The 21,870-nt window shown below is 41.3% G+C and overlaps 1 protein-coding gene across 9 annotated transcripts in view; it reads right to left on the bottom strand.

The window, feature by feature from the left end:
* letm2 (leucine zipper-EF-hand containing transmembrane protein 2) overlaps window positions 1-20,308 on the bottom strand; it is a 39,240-nt gene extending 18,932 nt beyond the window's left edge. Inside the window, exons 1-6 of one of the 9 annotated variants that reach the window (XM_078565606.1) lie at window positions 16,787-17,553; window positions 16,362-16,538; window positions 12,514-12,586; window positions 12,044-12,107; window positions 876-1,311; window positions 267-410 (exon numbers count right to left, since the gene is read on the bottom strand). In XM_078565606.1, coding sequence (XP_078421732.1) covers window positions 267-410; window positions 876-1,311; window positions 12,044-12,107; window positions 12,514-12,586; window positions 16,362-16,370 — 726 coding nt within the window. In that variant the 5' untranslated portion in view covers window positions 16,371-16,538; window positions 16,787-17,553. Of the gene's footprint in view, window positions 1-266; window positions 411-875; window positions 1,312-10,783; window positions 10,803-12,043; window positions 12,108-12,513; window positions 12,634-15,513; window positions 16,060-16,361; window positions 16,539-16,786; window positions 17,554-20,028 lie in introns of those variants that run through there. The other 8 variants (XM_078565607.1, XM_078565612.1, XM_078565611.1 and 5 more) reach the window with 8 other exon arrangements.
* Between the last annotated feature and the right edge of the window lie 1,562 nt (window positions 20,309-21,870).

The raw sequence follows: 21,870 nt of genomic DNA, 5'->3' as shown, positions 1-21,870 counted from the left end.
GGCAGTCAAGTGGAAAGGATGAAATAAGACCAACATTTCTCCTAAGCCTGTTCTTAGTACTTGGTACTTCAGAGAACAAAAATTTTGCTCAGCATTAATACTGTAATCCAAAGATATCCTTTTAATTGCTACCTCTTCCACACTCTGCTTTCCGGCCCCCCTCTCTACCAAGCATCCTTCCTACAGGACTGAAATCTCTCATCTTGTCATTACAACTAAAAATATTCCATCAAATCACAAGCTTGTATAAAAAAATTCCCACTAACCTTTGTCAGTTTTGTCTCAAATGTAGATGGTAACATCCCAGGGAACAATTTTAAAACGACAGGCAGCAGGAACTCCATAAACGGTACAATCAGAAAGATCATAAAGGGAACTAGGCAGAAGAGGTCAACACATGTTCGTATGAGCTGGAACAGTTTACACAAGACAAAAATGCATTAGTACTGTAGCAACTAATGTATGGTTTAGATGTGAAACAAAGTTGGAAAATGTAGAACCTTTGTAAAGGCAGTTTTAATATAATTAAATTCAATGAACTGCAACCAATGGTGATAAGTTAGTAACAGCTTAAAACATTAAAAAAATATGAAAACTATCATGTGCTGGAACCAAATGACCTTAAAAGTCAGAATAAAATGAGGAAGGTAGAGTAGGACTCGCCACTCTCTCAGCTCACACATGCAGAACAACTACCCAAGTGAGGTACTGAAAGATGGCAGACACTGTAGTTCTGGAGTCACTACTTCAGAACAGAGAGGAAAAAGTGGAAGGATATTTAGAAAACATGTATTTCTCCATGATAAACTGGTTAAAACGCAATATTACATTGTTCTCCTTTGAGAAATGAATTGTAGCTATGAGATCCTACCTACCCTCCGTCTCTCTCTACGGGTGAGCTGGTATCCATACAATAACCTTGAGAGTATCCTTGCTGCCACCTTTGTGTCAATCCAAAGTAATCGGAATCCGTTGTAGTAGTGTTTTAGTTCACTGATAATTTTCTGCTTCCAAGTTTTCTTCACAACAACTTTTTCAGTTGTTCGGGAAAGTGAATCTTCTGCCTCAGGATCTGGTATGTGCTTGTTTTTATCCAAAGATACTTTATTCCCTTGAAGCCACCGAACTGACAGGTGGAATTGGCACACAGGTATTAAAGAGTTGCGCACATGGGGTAAATTGCAGAAGTGAAGAGGACAGATTCTCCCAGGTCCTTTATCTTTCGGATATAGTCTGTTTGAATGAAAATCACGCACATGGAGAACCATCACTGAAGTCCATAAATTGCTGTATGTGAAACAGCATGTTCTTCTGTTTGAAAAATAAAGCATTACATTTTGAAATTAAAAATGTATCTCACCAACAGTGACATTTCAACAAAGAAAAAGATTTCTTCATGTACTTTGAGAACACTTTTTATGTTCACTACCACCCTTCCCGCCCCTCCCATTCAGAAACAGGCAGGAGGGGAATGCAGTCTCCAAACCCTGTACAAGTTCAATTGCACTCAACAATACTTTCCTTAGAATACATTTTAAACTGACATCAGTGGCAAGGTTTCTTTATTTTAAATAACCAATTCAGGTAAATAATTCCCATAAATCAAAATATTCAGAACTTCAGAAATGGGCAAGAAAGGTAAATAAAAATATTGAAATTAATGAAAAATTTGTTTGTAACACTGTTTTTGAAAGAGAATTCTAATTATGGAAGTCACTCTGCTATCTATACTTGCCCAACAGGTAGGTCAATGTAACAAATTCTAAAAGCTTGAAACAGTGAACTTTATTGTGTTTTAGTTTGCTGCGTACATGTGTTGCGACAGGATTTCCTGTCACTATCACCTATTTATCCAGATTTATTAAATTAACTGAATGAATGAACAGTATTAAACAAAGGATAGATTTGCACTCACTGCAGATTTTCCTCTTCTCCTTGAAATATTGAAAATAACAAAGATGCTTCTCCTAATTCTGAATTTACAACTGAATTTTGAAATACAATCTCTGATTAATCTAATTTGGCAGTTTGCAACCCTGGGGTCACTGACACATCCTTTCCATTATAGTCCCAGCCTGACTTCCAACTCAGAGAAGTTAGGTTTCAAATTTTTCCAAGTTAAAGCTCTTCAAAGATAAACTGAAACAAAGGACATTAACACCTGTATCTCACTACATTAAGTGGTCAGCCATTTACAGGATTCAAAACAGCACTTGCCCACACAGATATGACTGTCATTACAGACCCAAGACAATACCACAGGAATTTTATGGAGGTAAAACGGCACAGAAACAGGCCATTCGGCACAGCCTGTCCATGCCAATGTTTATGCTCCACTCAAGTCTCCTCCCATCTTTTCTCTTCTGAAGCTACGATAATAGCCCTCTATTCCCTTCTCCTTCATATGCTTGCCTAGTTTCCCCTTAAATACTATTCACTTCAACCACTCCCTGCGAAAGCAACTTACACCTTCTTACCATTCATTCGGTAAAGAAGTTTCTTTGTTGGATTCCCTATTGGAAATTTTGGTGACTATCTTATATTGACGAACTCTAGTTAAGCTCTCCCCCACAAGACAGAACATACTCTCTGTATCCACTCTGTCAAAATCTTTCAGAATTTTAAAGACCTCTATTCGGTCACCTCTCAACCTTTTTTCAATGGAGAAGAGATCCATTCTGTTAATCCTTTCCTGATATGGATACTTATGCATTTCTGGTATCATCCTTCTACCTCTTCTCTGCACCCTCTCCAGTTTCTCTACGTCCTTTTTATAACCAGAACTGAACTTCAATGCAGGTTTAGAAGAACTTCCCTACTTTTCAATTCTATCCCTCTAGAAATAAAGTGTAGTGCATGGTTTGCTTTTCTTATGACCTTGCTAACCTGTGGGCCAACTTTTGGTAATTGGTGCATTTGTCCGAAATCTCTTTCTTCCTCCCCCCAACGAGACTTGAACTTTCCAAGTTATAAGTCACCTCCACATTCTTTCTGCCAAAATGTAGTACCTCACATTTATTGGTACTGAACTTAATTTGCCAATTATTTGTCCATTTTGCAAGTTTACTCATGTCGTCCTGTAATTTGTTGTAGTCCTCCTCAGTATTGGCTATCCCTCCCAATTTGGTGTCATCCCCAAATTGAGAAAATATGTTTTTGATTTCAAAGTCCAAATCGTTAAAGTAAATTGTGAACAGCAGAGGACCCAGCACTGATTCTTGTGGAACATCACTTGTGCTGCTCTGAATAACTACCCTTTATTCCCACTCTCTGCTTTTGGTCTTGAAGCTAGCTCATGATCCATCCTGACACTTGTCCCCTGACTCCACATTTTCTGACCTTATTTATTAGTCTGTTATCGGGCACCTTATCGAAGGCTTTTTGAAAATCCAGATAAATTACATCTAGTGCATTATCATTGACTACTCCTCTGTTACCTTCTCAAAAAATGCAATGAGGTTGGTCAAGGAAGATTTTCCCTTTTGAAATCCATGCTGACTCTTAATTATTATATTTCTCATTTCTTGATGTTCTTCTATCCTCTGCTTCAATGAGGATTCCATTATTTTTCCTACCAATGATCTTAGACTAACTAGTCTATAATTCCCTGGACATGTTCTCTCCCCCTTCTTAAATCTAGGAATTGCATTATCTGCCTGCCTTCTAGCATCTGATCTTTTTCTAATGAATTATTAAATATGGATAGTAATATCTTTTCTATCTCTCCATACATTCTCTTAAAATATGTGAATGCAATCCATCTGGACCAGAGCCTTTTTTCTCTTTGAGTTTTAGTTTATTCAATGACCCCCTTTTTTATTATTTCAAACACGCTTAGCTCATTACTCATCTCAACATTTAATGTCATGTCAACCTGTTCTGACTCCATGGTAAATACTGAAGTAAAATAATTATCTAATATTTCTGTCATCTCTCTACCATTACCTATGATAATCCTATTTATTCCTTAATGGTCCTATTCCCATAACAACCTTCTTTTGTTTATTGATGTGTTGTAAAACATTTCACTATTTTGTTTTATGTTGCTTGACAAATTAATTTCATAGCCCTTTTTGCCTTGTGAATTTTTTTTGACTTCTCACCTAATATTTTTCATATTTTCTCTTAACATGCATTCCTCTTCTTAATGTATGTCTCTTTCCTAATCCTCAGTTGTTCCCTTATGTCTTTATTCATCATGAAGTCCCACTAATGTTAAATTTGTTCATTCCTTTTAGCGGAATATATTTTTCCTGTTTTAAGTGTCCACCATTGTTGTTTTACATCACTGTTTGCCAATATAGTTGCCCATTTTATTTTCTCAAGTTGAAATCTCAGCCCTTCAAACTCAACTTTTCAGCAATCTATCAACTTGGTTTTCATAGTATTTATGTTCGTTTCTATCATTACCTTTTGGTATGTTGTATTGTGATCACCTCGATATTCCCCTACGTTTACTTCTCTCATTTGTTCTGGATCATTGCTCATCACCAGACCCAAGAGCAAATTCCCTTGTTTACATTTTGGGATAGAAAGGACTTCTGTATACATTATAGGAACTCCATTCACTTATCCCCCTTATTACTCATCTGTCCAATTAATTTCAGGATAGTTGGACCCCCACGTGATTATTCTATGTTTTTTTACTCAATTCCCTAATTTGTCTCATATTTCTTCCTCCACCTCCCTTCCACCATCAGGTGGTCTGTAGACTACACCTCTTAGTGTGATTGATCTTCTATTGCTATCCATATAAATTCTATTTTTGTACCTTTTTTCTCCTGCCATTATGTTATCTTGAAAAACATGCAGCTACTCCGCCTCCCCATAGAATCATAGAACCATAGAAAAGTTAAGATGCAGAAAGAGGCTATTCAGCCCATCGTGTCTGCGCCAGCCCAAAAGAGAAAAAAAAGAAATTAGCCGCTCATTTTAATCCCACTTTCCAGCACCTGGACCGTAGCCCTTCAGGTTACAGCACTTCAGATGCAGATCCAGGTACCGTTTCAATGAGTTGAGCATTTCAGCCTCAACCACCAACTGAGGCAGTGAATTCCAGTTGCCCACCACGCTCTGGGTTTCCTCATGTCTGCTCTAATCCTTCTACCAATCATCATGAATCCATGCCCATGGTAATTGACCCATCAGCTAGGGAAAACAAGTCTTTTTTGTCTACCCTATCTAGGGCCCTCATAATTTTAGACACCTCAATTAGGTCACCCCTTCACCTCCTCTGTTCTAAGGAAAACAACCCTAGCCTATCCAAACTCTTATCATAGCTGCAATTTTCAAGCCCTGGCAACATTCTTGTAAATCTCCTCTGCACTCTCCCTAGAGCAATTATGTCCTTGCTGTAATGTGGTGACCAGAACGGTGTACAAAATTCCAACTGTGGCCTAACCAGCATTTTATACAGTTCCATTAGTACATCCCTGCTTTTGTATTCAATACCTTGCCCAATCAAGGAAAGCATTCCATCTGTTTTCCTGACCATCTTGTCCACTTGTCCTGCCACTTTCAAGGACCTGTGGACATGCACTCCATGGATTCTCACTTCTTCAATCCCTGTCATAAACTTCCCATTTATTGAGTATTCCCTTGTTTTGCTTGCCTTCCCCAATTGCATTACCTCACACTTTTCCGGATTGAATTCCATTTACCACTTCTCTGCCCACTCAACCAAACCCTTGATATCATTCTGGAATCAACCGCTATCCTCTTCACTATCAACTACACAGCCAATTTTTTGTGTCACCTGCAAATTTCCCAAGCATGCCTCCTACATTTAAGTCTAAATCAATAACATATACAGGAAACAGCAAGGACCCCAACACTGAACCCTGTGGAACACCACTGGAAATCATTTTCCATTTGCAAAAATATCCATCAACCATTATTCTTTGTTTCCTGTCACTGAGTCAATTTTGGATCCAACCTGCCACCTTCCCCTGTGTCCCGTGAGATCTCACTTTCCTGACCAGTCTGCCATGTGGAACCTTGTCAAATTCCTTACAGGAATCCATGTAGACAACATCTACTCCTTGTTACTTCCTCAAAAAATTATATTAAGTTAGTAAGACACGATCTTCCCTGAACAAAACCATGCTGACGATCCCTGATTAATCCGTGCCTTTCTGAATGACTGTTTATCCTGCCTCTCAGAATTGTTTCCAATAGTTTGCCCGAAGTCAGACTGACAGGCCTATAATTTTCTGGCCTATCCCTAAAACCCTTTTTAAATAATGGTACAATTTTTGCAAACCTCTAATCCTCTGGACCTTGCCTGTATCTAGTGAGGATTGGAAAATGATCCTCAGAGCATCTGCTATTTCTTCCCTGGTTTCCTTAAACAGCCTGGGATACAATCCATCTGCCCCTGATGATTTATCCACCTTCAAGGATGCCAGTCCCTCCAGTACTTGCTCCCTCACTATATTTATTGTATGTAATATTTCACACTCCTCCTCTTTAACTAGAATGTCTGCATCATCCCTCTCCTTAGTGAAAACAGAGACAAAGTACTCATTGAGAACACTGCCCACATCTTCTGCATCAGCCAACATGTTTTTGCATCACAAGTTACCATGTATATCTCTGATAGGCCCTACCTTTTCCTTAGTTATTCTCTTGCTCTTAATGTACTGGTAAAACATCTTTGGATTTTCTTTGATTTTACCTGCCAATATTTTTTTGTATCCTCTCTGTGCTTTCCTAATTTCCATTTTTACTTCACCCCTGGACTTTCTATATCCTTGAAGCTTTCTACAGTGCTAAGTCTTTTGTGACTGTCACAAGCTTTCTTTTTCTGCTTTATCTTACCCTGTATGCTTCTGGATAACTAGGGGATTCTAGATTTGGCAGTACCACCCTTTTTCTTTGTGGGGACATGTCTACACTGTGCCTGCAGAATCTTGCCTTTGAATGTCTCCCACTGATTTGACACAGTTTTTCCTTCTAATAGCTGTTTCTAGTCCACTCTTGCCAGCTCACCTCTCAGCTTTGTAAAATTTATTTTTCCCCACATTAGAACTTTTTCTCCTGTTCTATCTTTGTCCTTTTCCATAATGATGCTCAATCTAACTATATTATGGTCACTACTCCAAAATGGTCCCCCACTGCAACTTCATCCACTTGCCCAGCTTACTTTCCTCAGACTAAATATAGAATTGGGCTTGTTACATGCTGGCTAAAAAAGTTCAAGAATTTTGCGCCTTCTGTGCCCTTCACACTGTTCGTATTCTAAATGATATTAGGGTAGCTCAAGTCCCCAGCGATTACTGTCCTATTATTTTTGCAATCAAATCTGTCTACATATTTGCTCTTCTAACTCTCTTCTACTATTTGGGGGTCTAAAGTACAGTCCAAGCAGTGTGGCTGCCCCTTTTTTATTTCTGAGCTCCACCCATATGACCTCATTTGATGCTTCATTTAGTATCATCCCTCCACACAGCTGTAATTGATTCTTTATCTAATGATGCTACACCCCCACCTTTTTTTATCCCCCCTCCCAATCCTGCCTGAAAACTCATTATCCAGCGATGCTGAACTGCCATTTTTGCCCCTCCTTAAGCCATGTTTCTGGTATAGTGATGCCATGTGTCTTGTGCTCTCAGCTCGTCAACTTTATTTATTATGCTCCTTGCATTTACATATAAAGCTTTTAACACTGCCAAGTTCCTGTGCTGTACACTTTTTAACCTATGCTGCTTCTGTCTTTCAGAGTCACTCACTAATTCTCCATCTCCCATTCTCTGTTCTGAATTTGCCCTCAGGTTCCCATCCCCCTGCCAACCTAGTCTAAACAACCTGCCCGCCAACAGCACTAGCAAATCTTCCTGTGAGGATATTCGTCCCAGTCCTGTTCAGGGGTAGACCATCCAGCTTGTACAGGTCCCACCTTAACCAGAACCAGTCCCAATGCCTCAGAAATCTGATGTCCTCCCTCCTACACTAGCTTTCCAGCCACATGTTTATTCACTCAATTCTCCTATCTCGATATTCGCTTACACGTGGGACTGGCAGTAATCATGAGATTACTGCTTTAGTGGTCCTGCTTTTCAATTTCCTTCCGAGCTCCCTAAAGTCTGTTTTCAGGACCTCATCCCTTTCTTACCCAAGTCATTGGTACCAATGTGGACCATGACCTCTGGCTGATCACCCTCCCCCAGAAGAATGTCCTGCAGCCGCTCTGTGACATCCTTGACCCTGGTACCAGGGAAGCAACATATCATCCTGGAGTCACGTCTACAGCCACAGAAACGCCAGTTTGTTCACCTAACGAACGAACCCCCTATTGCTCTTCCCCCCTTCTTTCTCCCATCCTGTACAGCAGAGCTGCCTGTGGTGCCACAAATTTGGCACCGACTGCACTCCTCCGAGGAGCCAGCGCCCTCACCTGTATCAAAAATGGAAAAACGATGTTAAGCGGGACAGGGGAATACTCCTATACTACCTGCCCAATTTTCTTGGGACTGCCTGGTGGTCACCTATACCCTTTCTGCCTCCAGGCTCCTAAGTTGCAGTGTGACCACCTCCGTGAACATGCTATCCACAAAGCTCTCAGCCTCGGAAATGCACCACAGTGACTCCAGCTGCCTCTCGAGCTCCGAACCCCGGAGCTCATGGTTCTGCAGCTGGTGACACTTCCTGCATATGTGGTCATCTAGGATACTGGTAGCGTTCACAACTTCCCACATGTTACAGGACACACAACTGAGCAGTCCTGCCATGGCTTCAACTTACTTCCCTTGTGTTAACTTTATTTTACTTTAGTTTAGTTATGGCAACCTTATTTTACCTGGCCTCAACTTAACTTTATTTCCTTATTGCTTGTGTTTCTTACTTAAATGTAAGTAGCCTCTTCTTTTAAAAAGAATGTGCTTTTCTAATTCTCAGGGAGTATCATCAAGTAGCTAACAGCAGTTTCTCACCAACCAATGAACTTAAGTTTCTCCAGTGATGTTAGGTTCAAGGTGCTGCTGACTGCCTGTCCCAGGGTCCTCCTCTCACTCTCCCCTCTTAAATTCCACTAACTGCCATGGTGGGATTTAAACCCATGTACCCCAGAGCATTAGCCTGGACCTCTGGATCACTAGTCCAGTGACATTACCACTACACCACCATCTCCCCATTTTCCTGCTATATAATCTGGACAGAGATTAGTAATTCTGTGACAAGTGGCTTGCCTCCAGATTCTTCAAAGCTTCTCCATGTCTTTGAAGTTCAAGTTAGGAGTGTGATAGAATACTCATTACTCATCTGGATGGATTCAGCCATAATACCCAAGAAAATCAGCACCACCCAGGACAGAACACTGGCCTCAATTTTCAAACTCTCCATCCCTGGTACAATGTGCCTGTAGTATATAGGATGTAAAGAATGCATTTTAGTAACCTCAGCAAGTTTCTTCAACAGAACATTCTGTTCCTGCAATCACATCAAGAAGGACAAGAATGACAAAGTTGTGGATACAATTGCCACGTTGTACATGACCCTGACTTGGATTTAAAATCATCATCCTTTCCCTAACAAACAGCACTATTAGGGCACCATCACAACACAGACTGCAGCGATTCAGAGAAGGCCTTTCACAATCAGGGCAAATTGGATAGCAATGAATGCAACTTTTCCAGCATTGCCCACACATTGAGAAGATATGCAATACTGTAAAAAATAATCTAACAGATACTGGCTTTTGAACTGAGTGACTGGTAACTAACTACAGTATAATGTCCCAACTGATTGCTACTGTAACAATCCAATTGCCACCTGTTACAGCATTTGCAACTTCATAGATCAGGGATTCAGCTGCAGAGTTAGAGCTATTTGTCAAGCTGCTATGTATTAAAGGTTGGGGCATGCTCCTAAGTAAACCTGGAATATTTAGCTTACTGTAACAAAAGGAAAAGAGAGAAAATAATATTCCGCAGAAATGTTCAGGTGACATGCAGTTAGTATATGAAGCTGCCTAATGAGTGAAAATCTTTGAAGCTGTTTTCACTGTTTGAATGTCTCAATGGAGCCAACCTGATCTCAATCCTCGGCACAGAAATTTGTTCTGTATCAAACCTGTTCCATAAATAGGCTGGATCATTTGAATATTGATTATTGGCAGGGAGATGACCCTAAACACTGATGATACCAAACCAAGATCTACAAACTTCCAAAAGTATTAACAAATACTACAATGGGAAATCTTTGCTTTTATGAAAGATTCTCTGGACTTGTTAAAACCAAACTCTCCTCTCAATCTTGTACTGAACTATAAATTTGAAGTTATAGCTCCATAGCTTATTTCTGCTCCAACTTAACAGACAAGCAGATGAATAGCCAAATGTGAATGATTTAGACTGAGTGACTTCCTTCACATGACAAAAAGCCTAGCTGAGCCTTCCCCACAGTGAAGCAAATGAGTTTGGTAGTCAGGAGGTTGAAGAGTGCCAATTGAGGATCAAAATTCACTCCAGTGACTTAAGTAATCTCAGTTGACAGTACAGTGTAGTTCTGAGGGAGTGCTGCACTGTCAGAGGTGCCATGTCTCGGTTGAAACTTGAAACCAAGGCCTTGCTGCGATCTCAGATGGTTGGTAATTGAAGAGAAGGGGAGCTCTTCCAGTGACTTGGCCAATATTTATCCCTCAACTAACACCATCATAAAAAGAGGATCACTTGCGAACAGATCTAACAGCTTAAAACTGAGCATCCCTGAGGTACTATGCGCCACTATCAGCAGCAGAATTATATTCCAGCACAATCTATAATCTCATGACCCACAAATTACTCACTTGACAATTACCATCAAGCCAGGAGATCAACCCTGGTTCAACGAGGCGTGCACAAGTGGATGCCAGGAACAGTGTCAGCAAATCTAAAAATGAGGCGCCAACAGGGGAAAACTCTCCATACCTAGCACAAAGGTTGTGGTTGTTAAAGGCCAATCATCTCAGCCCCAGGAAATCACTGCCAGTACTATCCTAGGCCTAACTATCATCAGCTGCTTCATTAATCACTACCCACCATAAGGTCAGAAGTGGGAATGTTCGCTGATGAACACACAACATTCAGTACCATTCACGACTACTCAGATACTGAAGCAGTCTGTGCCCTTGTATAGCAAAACCTGGACAACATTCAGAATTGGGCTTCTAAGTGGCGAGTAACATTCATGCCACACAATTGCCAGGTAGTGACCATCTCCAACAAGAGAGAATCTAACCATCTCTCCTTGATGTTCAATGGCACTCCCATTGCTATATGCCCCACCATCAACACCTGGAGGGTTAACATTGGCCAGAAATTTAACAGGGCCAGGCACATAAATCCTGTAAACAAGGACAAGCTAGAAGCTGGCAATTCGGTGACTAGTAACTCACCTCCTCTCTCTCCTAGGATTGTCCACAATCCACAAGGCACAAGTGTGATGGAATACTCTCCACTCACCCGGAGGACTGCAGTTCCAACAACACTCAAGAAGCTCAGTACCATCTAGGGCAAAACAGCCCACTTGATCAGCACCCCATCCACCATATTAAACATTTACTCCTTCCACCAGCAGTACACAGTGGCAGCAGTGTGTACATCTACAAGACGCATTGCAGCAACTGGCCAAGCCCCACCATCAACACATACAACCCATGAATGAATTTTTACAAAGCCAAGTCAAGCACCTCATCGCTATCTGTGGGATCATGTTGTGTAAAACTGACTGCTGCTGCATTTTCAAAATTACTTAGATAGGAAACATTTTGGGACATCCCAGGAATGTGCAAAGTAAACTTATCAACCAGCACCAATCTGGAAACAAATCTGGGATGTTCTGAGCTGTACCAGTTAATATATACTGTCTTAAACAGCTGAGCCATCAGGCATTTTGAAGACAACATATTATTCTATGAATAAAAGTTGGCTAATTTTGCAACATTGACCCTGTTTGTGCAGGGGAGTGGAACTGCTCCCATTTCCAACAGCAATGTTGCTCTTGTGCAGTTTTTTCTCATTATTGTTTACATTATACCATCATCTATTGTGGATATGTTGCCACCTACATGGTAAAATGCATCCTGCCCCATTTGTGCACCTGGAAAAGACGATATCCTGCACTACTGTATCCTGTGGTATGAAATATGATCTGTCAGAACTGGTGAGATGAGAAGGTATTATTGTGCATAATGTGTGCACCTTTGTCAGCACTTGGAACATAGATCCAGTCATCATGTACACCTTGGTCAGTTTGGAGGATAGGAATGGATACATGAATTCTTTATGAATCTCTTAAGTATAAGGAATGGGAGGGTATATCATGTTTGCATCTGTTTATTTCAGCAAGCAGATGAAAGGATTATCAAATTTAGGTTTTAATAAGATAAATGCTTCATAGGACATTTTTCTTACAAAACTGAAGCAAACTAATTGTCCTGACATTGACCAGTGATACTGCTGGAATACAACCAACTCAAGATTTCAAAGTTAACATTTTCTCATGAATATAATTTTTAAAAAGGATTCACCATCTTACCTTGATCTGGCAACAGAGGTAAGTAAGCTTTGGCTGAAATAAGCCATTTCTTCAGCAAGTAGAGTATGTAATCCTTAATGATAAGAATAAATTAATCTTGCAATTTTCTAAATTTATCATCTGGAAAATATAAATGCAGTTTAGGCAATGTTTATCTCAATAAGTGAGATGCGAGTTTATGATTTTAAAGCCACAGTCCTAATGGACTTTGTTCAATCGCTGGTTCAAAACAGCGAAGCTCTAATTACTTTGATTGTTGCCATGTTCAGAATGGAAACAGTGCCATTCCTGATAATCTGCCCCTCCTATACATTTACAAGTCAGACAAGGACAGAACTGTGCTCAGCTTTGCTGGTCCCTCCTTTTTCCCAAAAAGTCTGTCAATACTCTTAGTCTGGATTCACTCATGAAGGATGCCTATTTGAATGGCATGCAGGAGAACAGCCAATGAACTATGCAAATTAAGGAGTCAATAGTTTTAGTATCAGAAGAGGGACTGGGCAGAAAAAGTAGGGAGAAAGAAAAGCAGGGTAGCAAAAATGTTTGTGATATTTCTTTCTAATTGGTTTTCAGATGGAATAATAATGATGATGCAATTTTAGAAGCAATTCGCTGTCAGCACCAGTATCATAAATATTTCTTGCTGGATTGTATCATAGACACAATTCATGTGTAAAAATTCCATTCAAACAGAAATTGATGCCAATTTAATAAGATCTGTCAGTCACCCCAATATGTCAAGCATTGCCCAAATTCAGGAATATATCAAGAATTATGTGTTTCTGTGCACAAAACTGTGTAACAAATTACAGCCAGAAATATTTATACTCCAGAAATGCAGACAGGCTTTTCCCATGCATGCTCAGTAATTGTACTGCTTTTTTTAATGGCAAACAGAGGGAGAAGAGAAAGAGGGACAGGTGCCCTGTTCAGTCTTGTAGGATCTTGTTAATCTACATTCCTATGGGAACCCACCATCCTTTCCATTCTGTACATTTCCGTATGTACATTTGGGCAGTAGTGTCAGTAGACAAGTCAACTGTGAACCAGCACAACCAATGCCCACACACCACACTTGTCAAATGAGATTACTGGAGAGTAACCAAAAAGATCCCAAGGCAATTTGACTTGAGGGGACAGAGTTCAACAGTTCAGCCCTGGCTGAGATCACCATTCTATTTCCAAACAACATCTGTAAAATAAAGATTTTCCAATAGCTCAGTAGATAAACAAAACCTATACTGTGCCTCAACTATTCTGAACAGGAAGATCCCAGGCTGTTGATCTATGCTGCATGCTACTTAACAGCCATGGAGGACAACAATTGGATTGAGGGGCAAAACACTTAAGTGTGCCCTTAAATCTTGAAGCAGTGATTTTAGGTCACACTGCACATTACAAAATGAGTGAATTAAGAAGTAATGAATTCCTACAAATTAAAAACCCAACAATTTATTGTCCATTCTTAGTCGTTGAAAACTTGCAAGCTCCTGGAGGGCTGCTGCAGCTTGAGGTATTTTATCACAAGTTGACACTTCAGTTTGTAAGTGCTGATAATAAGAAAGCAGGATTTTTGAAAAAAATGAAAAACCAAAATGCCTTCCCATGTATAACAGAAAGGTGCTGATTTAACAAAATTGAGGTATTATGATCACTATTTCCCAGCAGATTTTTTAATGGTGATATTACGAATTAACCCTGCCTCAATGCACAATATTAGATCTAAAGTAGCTTTTCCCTGGTTGGTTCCACAACATATTGCTTCAAGAAACTGTCACAAAAGCATTCTACAAACTCATCTTCCAGACCACCTTTGCCAGTTTGATTTATCCAGTCTATATGGAGATTAAAGTCCCCACAATTAGTGCATAGCATTTGTTACAAACTCCAATAATTTCTCCTTCAATGCTCTGTCCAACTGCTGTTAGAAGGCCTATAAACTAAACCCACCAGCATTTTCCAACTCTTGTTATTCCTAATCACCCATATTGATTGTACTTTCTGATCTTCTGAGCCAAGGGTCTTTCTCAGGGACATCTTTAGTTCATCCTTTACTATTAGGGCTACCATTCCTCCTTTCCATTCTTTGTCTTTCTGAAACGCTATGTACCTTGGAATATGTATTTCCCAATCTTGGTCAGCTTGTAATCGTGTCTATCTAATGGTGTTTAGATCTAAACCACATATCTCTATTTAAGCCACTAGGTCATCTATCTTTTGTCAGGGCTTTGCAAATTCAGATCAAAAGCCTTTTATTTTACTGCTTTTCTCTGCATGGACCTTATCCACTGATGCACTATTACCCTTAAACTCTCCATTCCTTCCTGTCCAACTCTGCTGGGCTTGATCTACATAGTACACTGTTCTGTTGTCTTGACTTTTCTCTTTTGATTTCTAAATCTCCATTCACCAGAGACCCTCCCCATACCCCCATTAGTTTAAAGCTCTATTCAAGGCCCTGTTTATACAATTTGCCGCAAAATTGATCCCAGCCTGGTTTCAGTGGAGCCCATACCAACAGAACAGCTCCCTCTTTTCATCTAGCACTGGCACCAATGCTTAGAATCGAAACTCCTTCATCCCACACCACTCTTTCAGCTACGCATTTAATTCCCTAATCTGATTGACCCTGTGCTAATTGGCAAGTGTCTCAGGTAACAACCCAGTGATGATTATCTTTGGGTTTCTGCATTTAATTTGGACTCTAATTCTTCAAACTCTCTCAGCTGAACATCATTCCTAGTTAGTTCCTATGTGGATCACAACAACTGGATTCTTACTCTCCCACTCCATGTTTGTCTCCGGTCATGGAGAGATATCCTTAACCCAGGTACCAGGCAGGCAACACAACATTTGGAAGTCCCAGCTGAAGAGAACGGTATCCATTCCCCTGACTATGGTGTCACCTATCCTACAACATTGCTTTTCGCTCCCCGACTTGAAAGGTATCCTACACTATGGTGCCATAGTCAGTTTGAAACGGGTAAAGAGGGTACTCACATAGAGCACATACCTCTGCCACAGAGTGTTAGCTCAACATTATTACAATTACGCAGGTCTTCCTTGAGGCTTTTCCCTGCTTGTTTGATGCTCTTAACTGTAAAGTTGAAAAGATAAATCTCTTTTTATTAAGAGCTTCCATCTCACCGTGGAGGCTTCAGGCCAATCCAGATCGAACAACCTGCACAGAAAACCCTGGTCACATTTTGACTGCTATATTAAGTTGCAAAACATCAGCTGAGCCAATCCAAAACATTCTAAAATAAAAGTCAATTTGTCCTATCTCCCAATGCTAACGGGCCTTTTAAAAAATTGCAGCATCTAGAACTGTAACTTCGCCAAAAATTAATCAGTACTTCCTTGGGCCATAACTTATCTGTGTACCAAGTTTAATTGAAATCTGTCATTAGTTTTTGAGATATATTGTTTACAGACAAACTAACTAACAAACAGTGGCAAAAGCATTACCTCCACCCACTTTCACGGTGAGGCAATAAAAAGCAACACCTCTTTCCTCCTCTGCACCAAATACCCAGTTGCGCCAAAATCCCAATTTCACACTTGGTTTATGAAGCACTCATTTCTTGGATTACTCTGTGCTTCCTCAATTCACATGAGCTTTGACAATGAATGCTGACTATGAAGTGTATCATGACCAAGCATCAATGTTTCTTCACTCAAAATCTATTTTGTACATTCCCAGCAAGGGTCCTTAGTGACCAGCACCTGGAACTTGACTCTTTTTTTCTGTCTCTTTCTCAGGGTCAAGAGCAACAGGAGTACTCCAATTGTTGCTCAGACAAAGACCAGTCATCTCAGCACATGTTTATGATTCAGAGTTTACTTACCCTTTGCATGTATTAGGCCATAATGATATGGTTCAAAACGGAATGCAAGACTTGTGCTGGTTTCAATCCTGTATCCCCTTAGAATTCTCACAGAAGATGACTCAAACTCAATCCACGCACAATAAGGAATGCTATAGATTTTGCTGAACTCTAATCTTACATTCTAAAGCAAATTATCTGCAAGAGAAAAAAAATGCATATTACTATGATTGCAACACAGAAAAAATGAACAAATAGAGTTTAAAACTGAGTCAAGGCGAACACTTCAAGGCTACAGCAACTCTGAGTCATGATACACGTCAATAAAATGGGTGACAATATTACTAGAAAAAAGAATTGAGGCTCATTGTTTTTCCTTCAAAGCAAAGGGTAAAAATGGCGGTCCTTATTTCAACACCATTACCGCCCGACTCTCCTTGCCCTACCTGTGGTGGAGGTCGTGGCGCTGTGGGTCAGAGAATTCAAGAAGAAACGGTGAAACCGTTGATTAGCTGCAACGTCATCCGGTTGGTGAACCACCCTACTGGCAGGGCTTGGATTCAAAATGTATGTCCAACTTCAAGGGTACGATTCATTTCACAAACAATTCCTTGCCTTAAATTTGATTTCCATAACAGGTTCTAAAAATATACTGGCTTGACAGTTTTAAACAAAGGTGTTGGAACTAAATGCATTCAAACAATTAAATAACTCAATTTCCAGATTGTGTATTATAACTGACATTTATCACTTCACTGTAAAAGACGTTTTAATGACTGGTGTTTAATAATGAAACCATTATTGAAATTACACCAATCAGCATTGTCCAAAGTACTTCCAAAGCTCTCTGATACTATTTAACATAAATATGGCTTAAAAAAGTAACTATCGCTGATGACATCATTAGGTTTCAGCAATGTATGTCTTACAAAGAAACATTTACTTGAATTGCGAAACAAAAAAAATGTCTTCCCAAACTTAGTTTGTGTTTGTAAAATTAAAACACCAACTAATGGAATAATTATTGGTGACAGATTAAGCATATCAGCACAACATTACTGTTGACTTGCATATATTTAGAAGGTATCGTGAATAAGTTTTGACTCATAAGGCAAGTCTGGAACAATGTTTCAACACACGAAAAAAATATGCAGGGTTCTGGGAAAAGAGCAAGGGAGTGGCACTAATTGCATAGCTCTTACAAAAGAGCTGGCAGACTTACAGGATGGGTCCAATGGCTGCCTTCGGAGTTGTGTGATTTGATGATTAAAACAAGGAATCACAAAGAAAAATTGATTATAGAGCTGTGTGGCCTCGCTCATCTCCAGTTACTTAGTGAAGTTTGATCTTTCCCATACAGTATTGCACAGGGCTTAAACTGGGTTCCATTGGTCATGAGATTTTCATATTTGTCATGTTATAGCACATTATTTCTATCATGGTATGCTATCTAAAGCATTTCTACAACACAAACGCTGCTATCTAATGGTCAGTTGTTACTTTTTTTTTTAAGGTGAGGAGGGGCACTTCTGAAAATGAACCAACTTTGGAAGTAATTTTTCCGCACAAAACATTTTTTTTAAATTCCGCCTTGTTAGTACCAAAACATGAACATATGAAATAGAAACAGATGTAGGCCATACAGCCCCTCAAGCCTACTCAGTCATCTGTAAGATCTTCAACCTCAACTCCATTTTTCCATTTAATCCCCATATGTCTTGATTTCTTTAAGGCTCTACGGCTCTCAGTCTTGATGATAGCTAGGCATTAAGAGTCCTCTGAATTAGAGAGATCCAAAAAAATCGTAACTCCAAGTGAAGAGATTTATCTTCAGCTCATTCCGAAAGGGCTATCCCCCTTACTCTGAAACTACGTCCTCCTAATTTTACAGTATCTTGCAAGGGGAAAACAGTCTGTCAGTTTCTAACCTGCCCAGTCATCTCAGAATTATATATGCTTCAATGAGATCACTGCTCATTCTTCTGAACTCCAGCGAGTCCAGGCCCATTCCACTGAACCTAGAAAATAAATCTGACGACAGCACTAGCATGATCACGGTAGTGTTTGGAGACGAAGAATTGGAATCCTTGCATTTATCAGGAGATGGCAAGAAGACTCTAGTTGAGGGTGCACTAAAACAGCCCCAGTATCTGGTGGGGCAGGTCTTAGTGCACCAGATGGTCTTCTGCTGGTCATATTATTGCAGCAAACATTTCGTGAAAGTCACCCCACACACATACACACATACAAAATGCACACCCCTCCCTACACACACACATACAAAATGCACACCCCTCCCTACACACACACACACACAAAATGCACACCCCTCCCTACACACACACACACAAAATGCACACCCCTCCCTACACACACACACACAAAATGCACACCCCTCCCTACACACACACACACAAAATGCACACCCCTCCCTACACACACACACACAAAATGCACACCCCTCCCTACACACACACACATACAAAATGCACACCCCTCCCTACACACACACACATACAAAATGCACACCCCTCCCTACACACACACACATACAAAATGCACACCCCTCCCTACACACACACACATACAAAATGCACACCCCTCCCTACACACACACACATACAAAATGCACACCCCTCCCTACACACACACATACAAAATGCACACCCCTCCCTACACACACACATACAAAATGCACACCCCTCCCTACACACACAAAATGCACACCCCTCCCTACACACACAAAATGCACACCCCTCCCTACACACACAAAATGCACACCCCTTCCCCCCCCACACAAAATGCACACCCCTTCCCCCCCCACACACACAATGCACACCCCTTCCCCCCCACACACACAATGCACACCCCTTCCCCCCCACACACACAATGCACACCCCTTCCCCCCCACACACAAAATGCACACCCCTTCCCCCCCACACACAAAATGCACACCCCTTCCCCCCCACACACAAAATGCACACCCCTTCCCCCCCACACACAAAATGCACACCCCTTCCCCCCCACACACAAAATGCACACCCCTTCCCCCCACACACAAAATGCACACCCCTTCCCCCCCCACACACAAAATGCACACCCCTTCCCCCCCCACACACAAAATGCAGACCCCTTCCCCCCCCACACACAAAATGCAGACCCCTTCCCCCCCCCCACAAAATGCACACCCCTTCCCCCCCCCCCCCACACAAAATGCACACCCCTTCCCCCCCCCACAAAATGCACACCCCTTCCCCCCCCCCACAAAATGCACACCCCTTCCCCCCCCCCCCCCCCCCCCCAAAATGCACACCCCTTTCCCCCCCCCACAAAATGCACACCCCTTTCCCCCCCCCACACACACAAAATGCACACCCCTTCCCCCCCCAGACACACACACACACACACACATAAAATGCAGTCAAGCAAAGGCAGGGAATTCTAAAATTTACATAAATATTATGGTGAGATGGCAATGACATTGGAACCAATAGCAGCCCCTCATTCTGATTTGCTGCTGACCTTTAAAGGGCGCTGCAGAATTGGGTAGGGGAGGGGGCATTCCGCTGCTTAGGCAGTTTCTATGGAAACCACAAACTTGGGCACTCCGCCCCCTTCCCACCCCAAAAGGAAGAATGGGAGGGGGCGTGTCCAAAATACAGAATCGGCCATTTCGTCGCACACTCACCGGTAAAAGACTCCGGCTCGGGTCGCCCTCCCCACCCCCGCGCCCCAGTCACGGCCGTCCCCCACGGTGCGGGTCCTTTAAAAAACCGCTTCCGATCGAAGCGCCGCCCGCGGCCACTCTTCGGCGCGCGCCCCCTCTAACCGCCGGGCTCGAGACATAACGGATCTTGTTCGATGGGGGAATTGAAGGCGGGAGAGAGGGGGAAGGGTGGGGGGGCGAGCGAGGTTGGTGGGGTTGGGAGAAATAAACCGTCAAACTGTCACGCGGATTCCCCTCCCCCACCCTTTACCAACCGTGACGTACCGCGTCTCAACAACGACCCGCCTCCTTCGAATGATTGATGTTTCGAACCACGAATGACCAGGCCGGAGCGAAGATTGACACTCGTGTGACCCAAACAAAGTTCCCGCGGAGGGCGGGGTTAGACGAGCCTCGGCCTCCGGACCATTCTTGAGGGGCTGGCGGGCGGGGGTCAAGGACGTTTCCAAGTGCTCTGCATGGAACAGCAACATCATTTGGTCCATGATGTGCAAACCATTAATATTCCTTCGTGCCTATCTAGTTGCCATCACTTTGGAGGCTGGCAATTGTACTTTGTACAAAGAAGTTGCACACGTGAATTCTCCCCGACTTGAATGGCAGGTTAAATTGTTGTGGGACTTGCAATAATCCCAAATTAATTTCCCCCAAATTAATATGAAATACAGCCACATACCAATATTTAGTGGTTTGCACAATTATAAACATATATATATACACACACACAAAGCCTGGGATATTGCTTCATCCCTCGTTTCCAAAAAATGTTTTCACAATTTATGTTGAAGTCAATTTACAAATTTCCAACACTAGTTGTGAAGTGATCTCTCGCCACCCGTTGCCACAGCCACTGCTCTTCAATACATCTGCCCCAAGGGCTGGAAGTTAATTTATCTCTCTTTTCACTGTATGGCACGACCCAGTTCCAGTGAAAGGTCATTGAACTGAAGCGTTATTCCTCTCTCCGCAGAGGCTGCCTCACCTGTTCATTATTTCCAGCATTTTAATTTGTTTTCCTCTGTCTTGCTGTTTCTCTCCTCCCGTATCCCTCTCTTTGTACTTTTCCAAAACTACATTACCGATCAAGCCTCAGGCTTTTCCAAATTTGTCCAATCATGAAACAGGACTTGGAACTGAGTAAAGTCCGATCTTGTGTTTCTTGTGCTCCATAATGTGTTCATTAGAACAAGAGTATAATGGCCTTTATATAACTGATTTAATTGCTTCCCGCTCTCATATCTTATCCTTGCTTTGCCTTGTTCTCGGTGCTGCATTTATGTGTATCTTTTAAAATGTTAATTAACTGTTATGTAATTGTCTTGTTTTTATGTATTCCAGATAATGTCAGTCTCTGTGGATTTGTGTGCGTGTTCTCATTATTGAACTACATTGATGTTGCCCTGTGGGCACCGAGTGGATTTAATAGAAACCTATGCATTACAGCTTTCCATATATCAGAGAAATGCCAATAAAAGATTTCATATTAAAAAGGAATGCTCACAGCTGGAGTGAATTCATTTTTTTATTATTGCTTCAGAATATTTGATTCTTCTTCTGTACAAACAAAAAAGGCAATCTTTTTGTTCACGCTAAGATTTTTTCCCCCTGCATTCCTCTCTGAAGATTCTTATGGCATGCATTTCTAAAGTGACTGTTCTTCGTTTGTATGTCTAGGCAGTAAGCAGCAGCATCCATTCCACCACAGCAGATCATTAACAAAGCCCATTCCCTTGTCTGATAACCATCAATACATTTCTCTTCAGTCTCTTTTTTCCCATTTTTAGTCTCTCTTCTTAGTCATCC

Source organism: Cetorhinus maximus, chromosome 20 (assembly GCF_964194155.1).
Source record: "Cetorhinus maximus chromosome 20, sCetMax3.hap1.1, whole genome shotgun sequence".
In the NCBI taxonomy this organism is placed as follows: Eukaryota; Metazoa; Chordata; class Chondrichthyes; order Lamniformes; family Cetorhinidae; genus Cetorhinus; species Cetorhinus maximus.
Note: the sequence above shows the minus strand (reverse complement) of the source record. Positions and strands in the feature narration are given on the sequence as shown.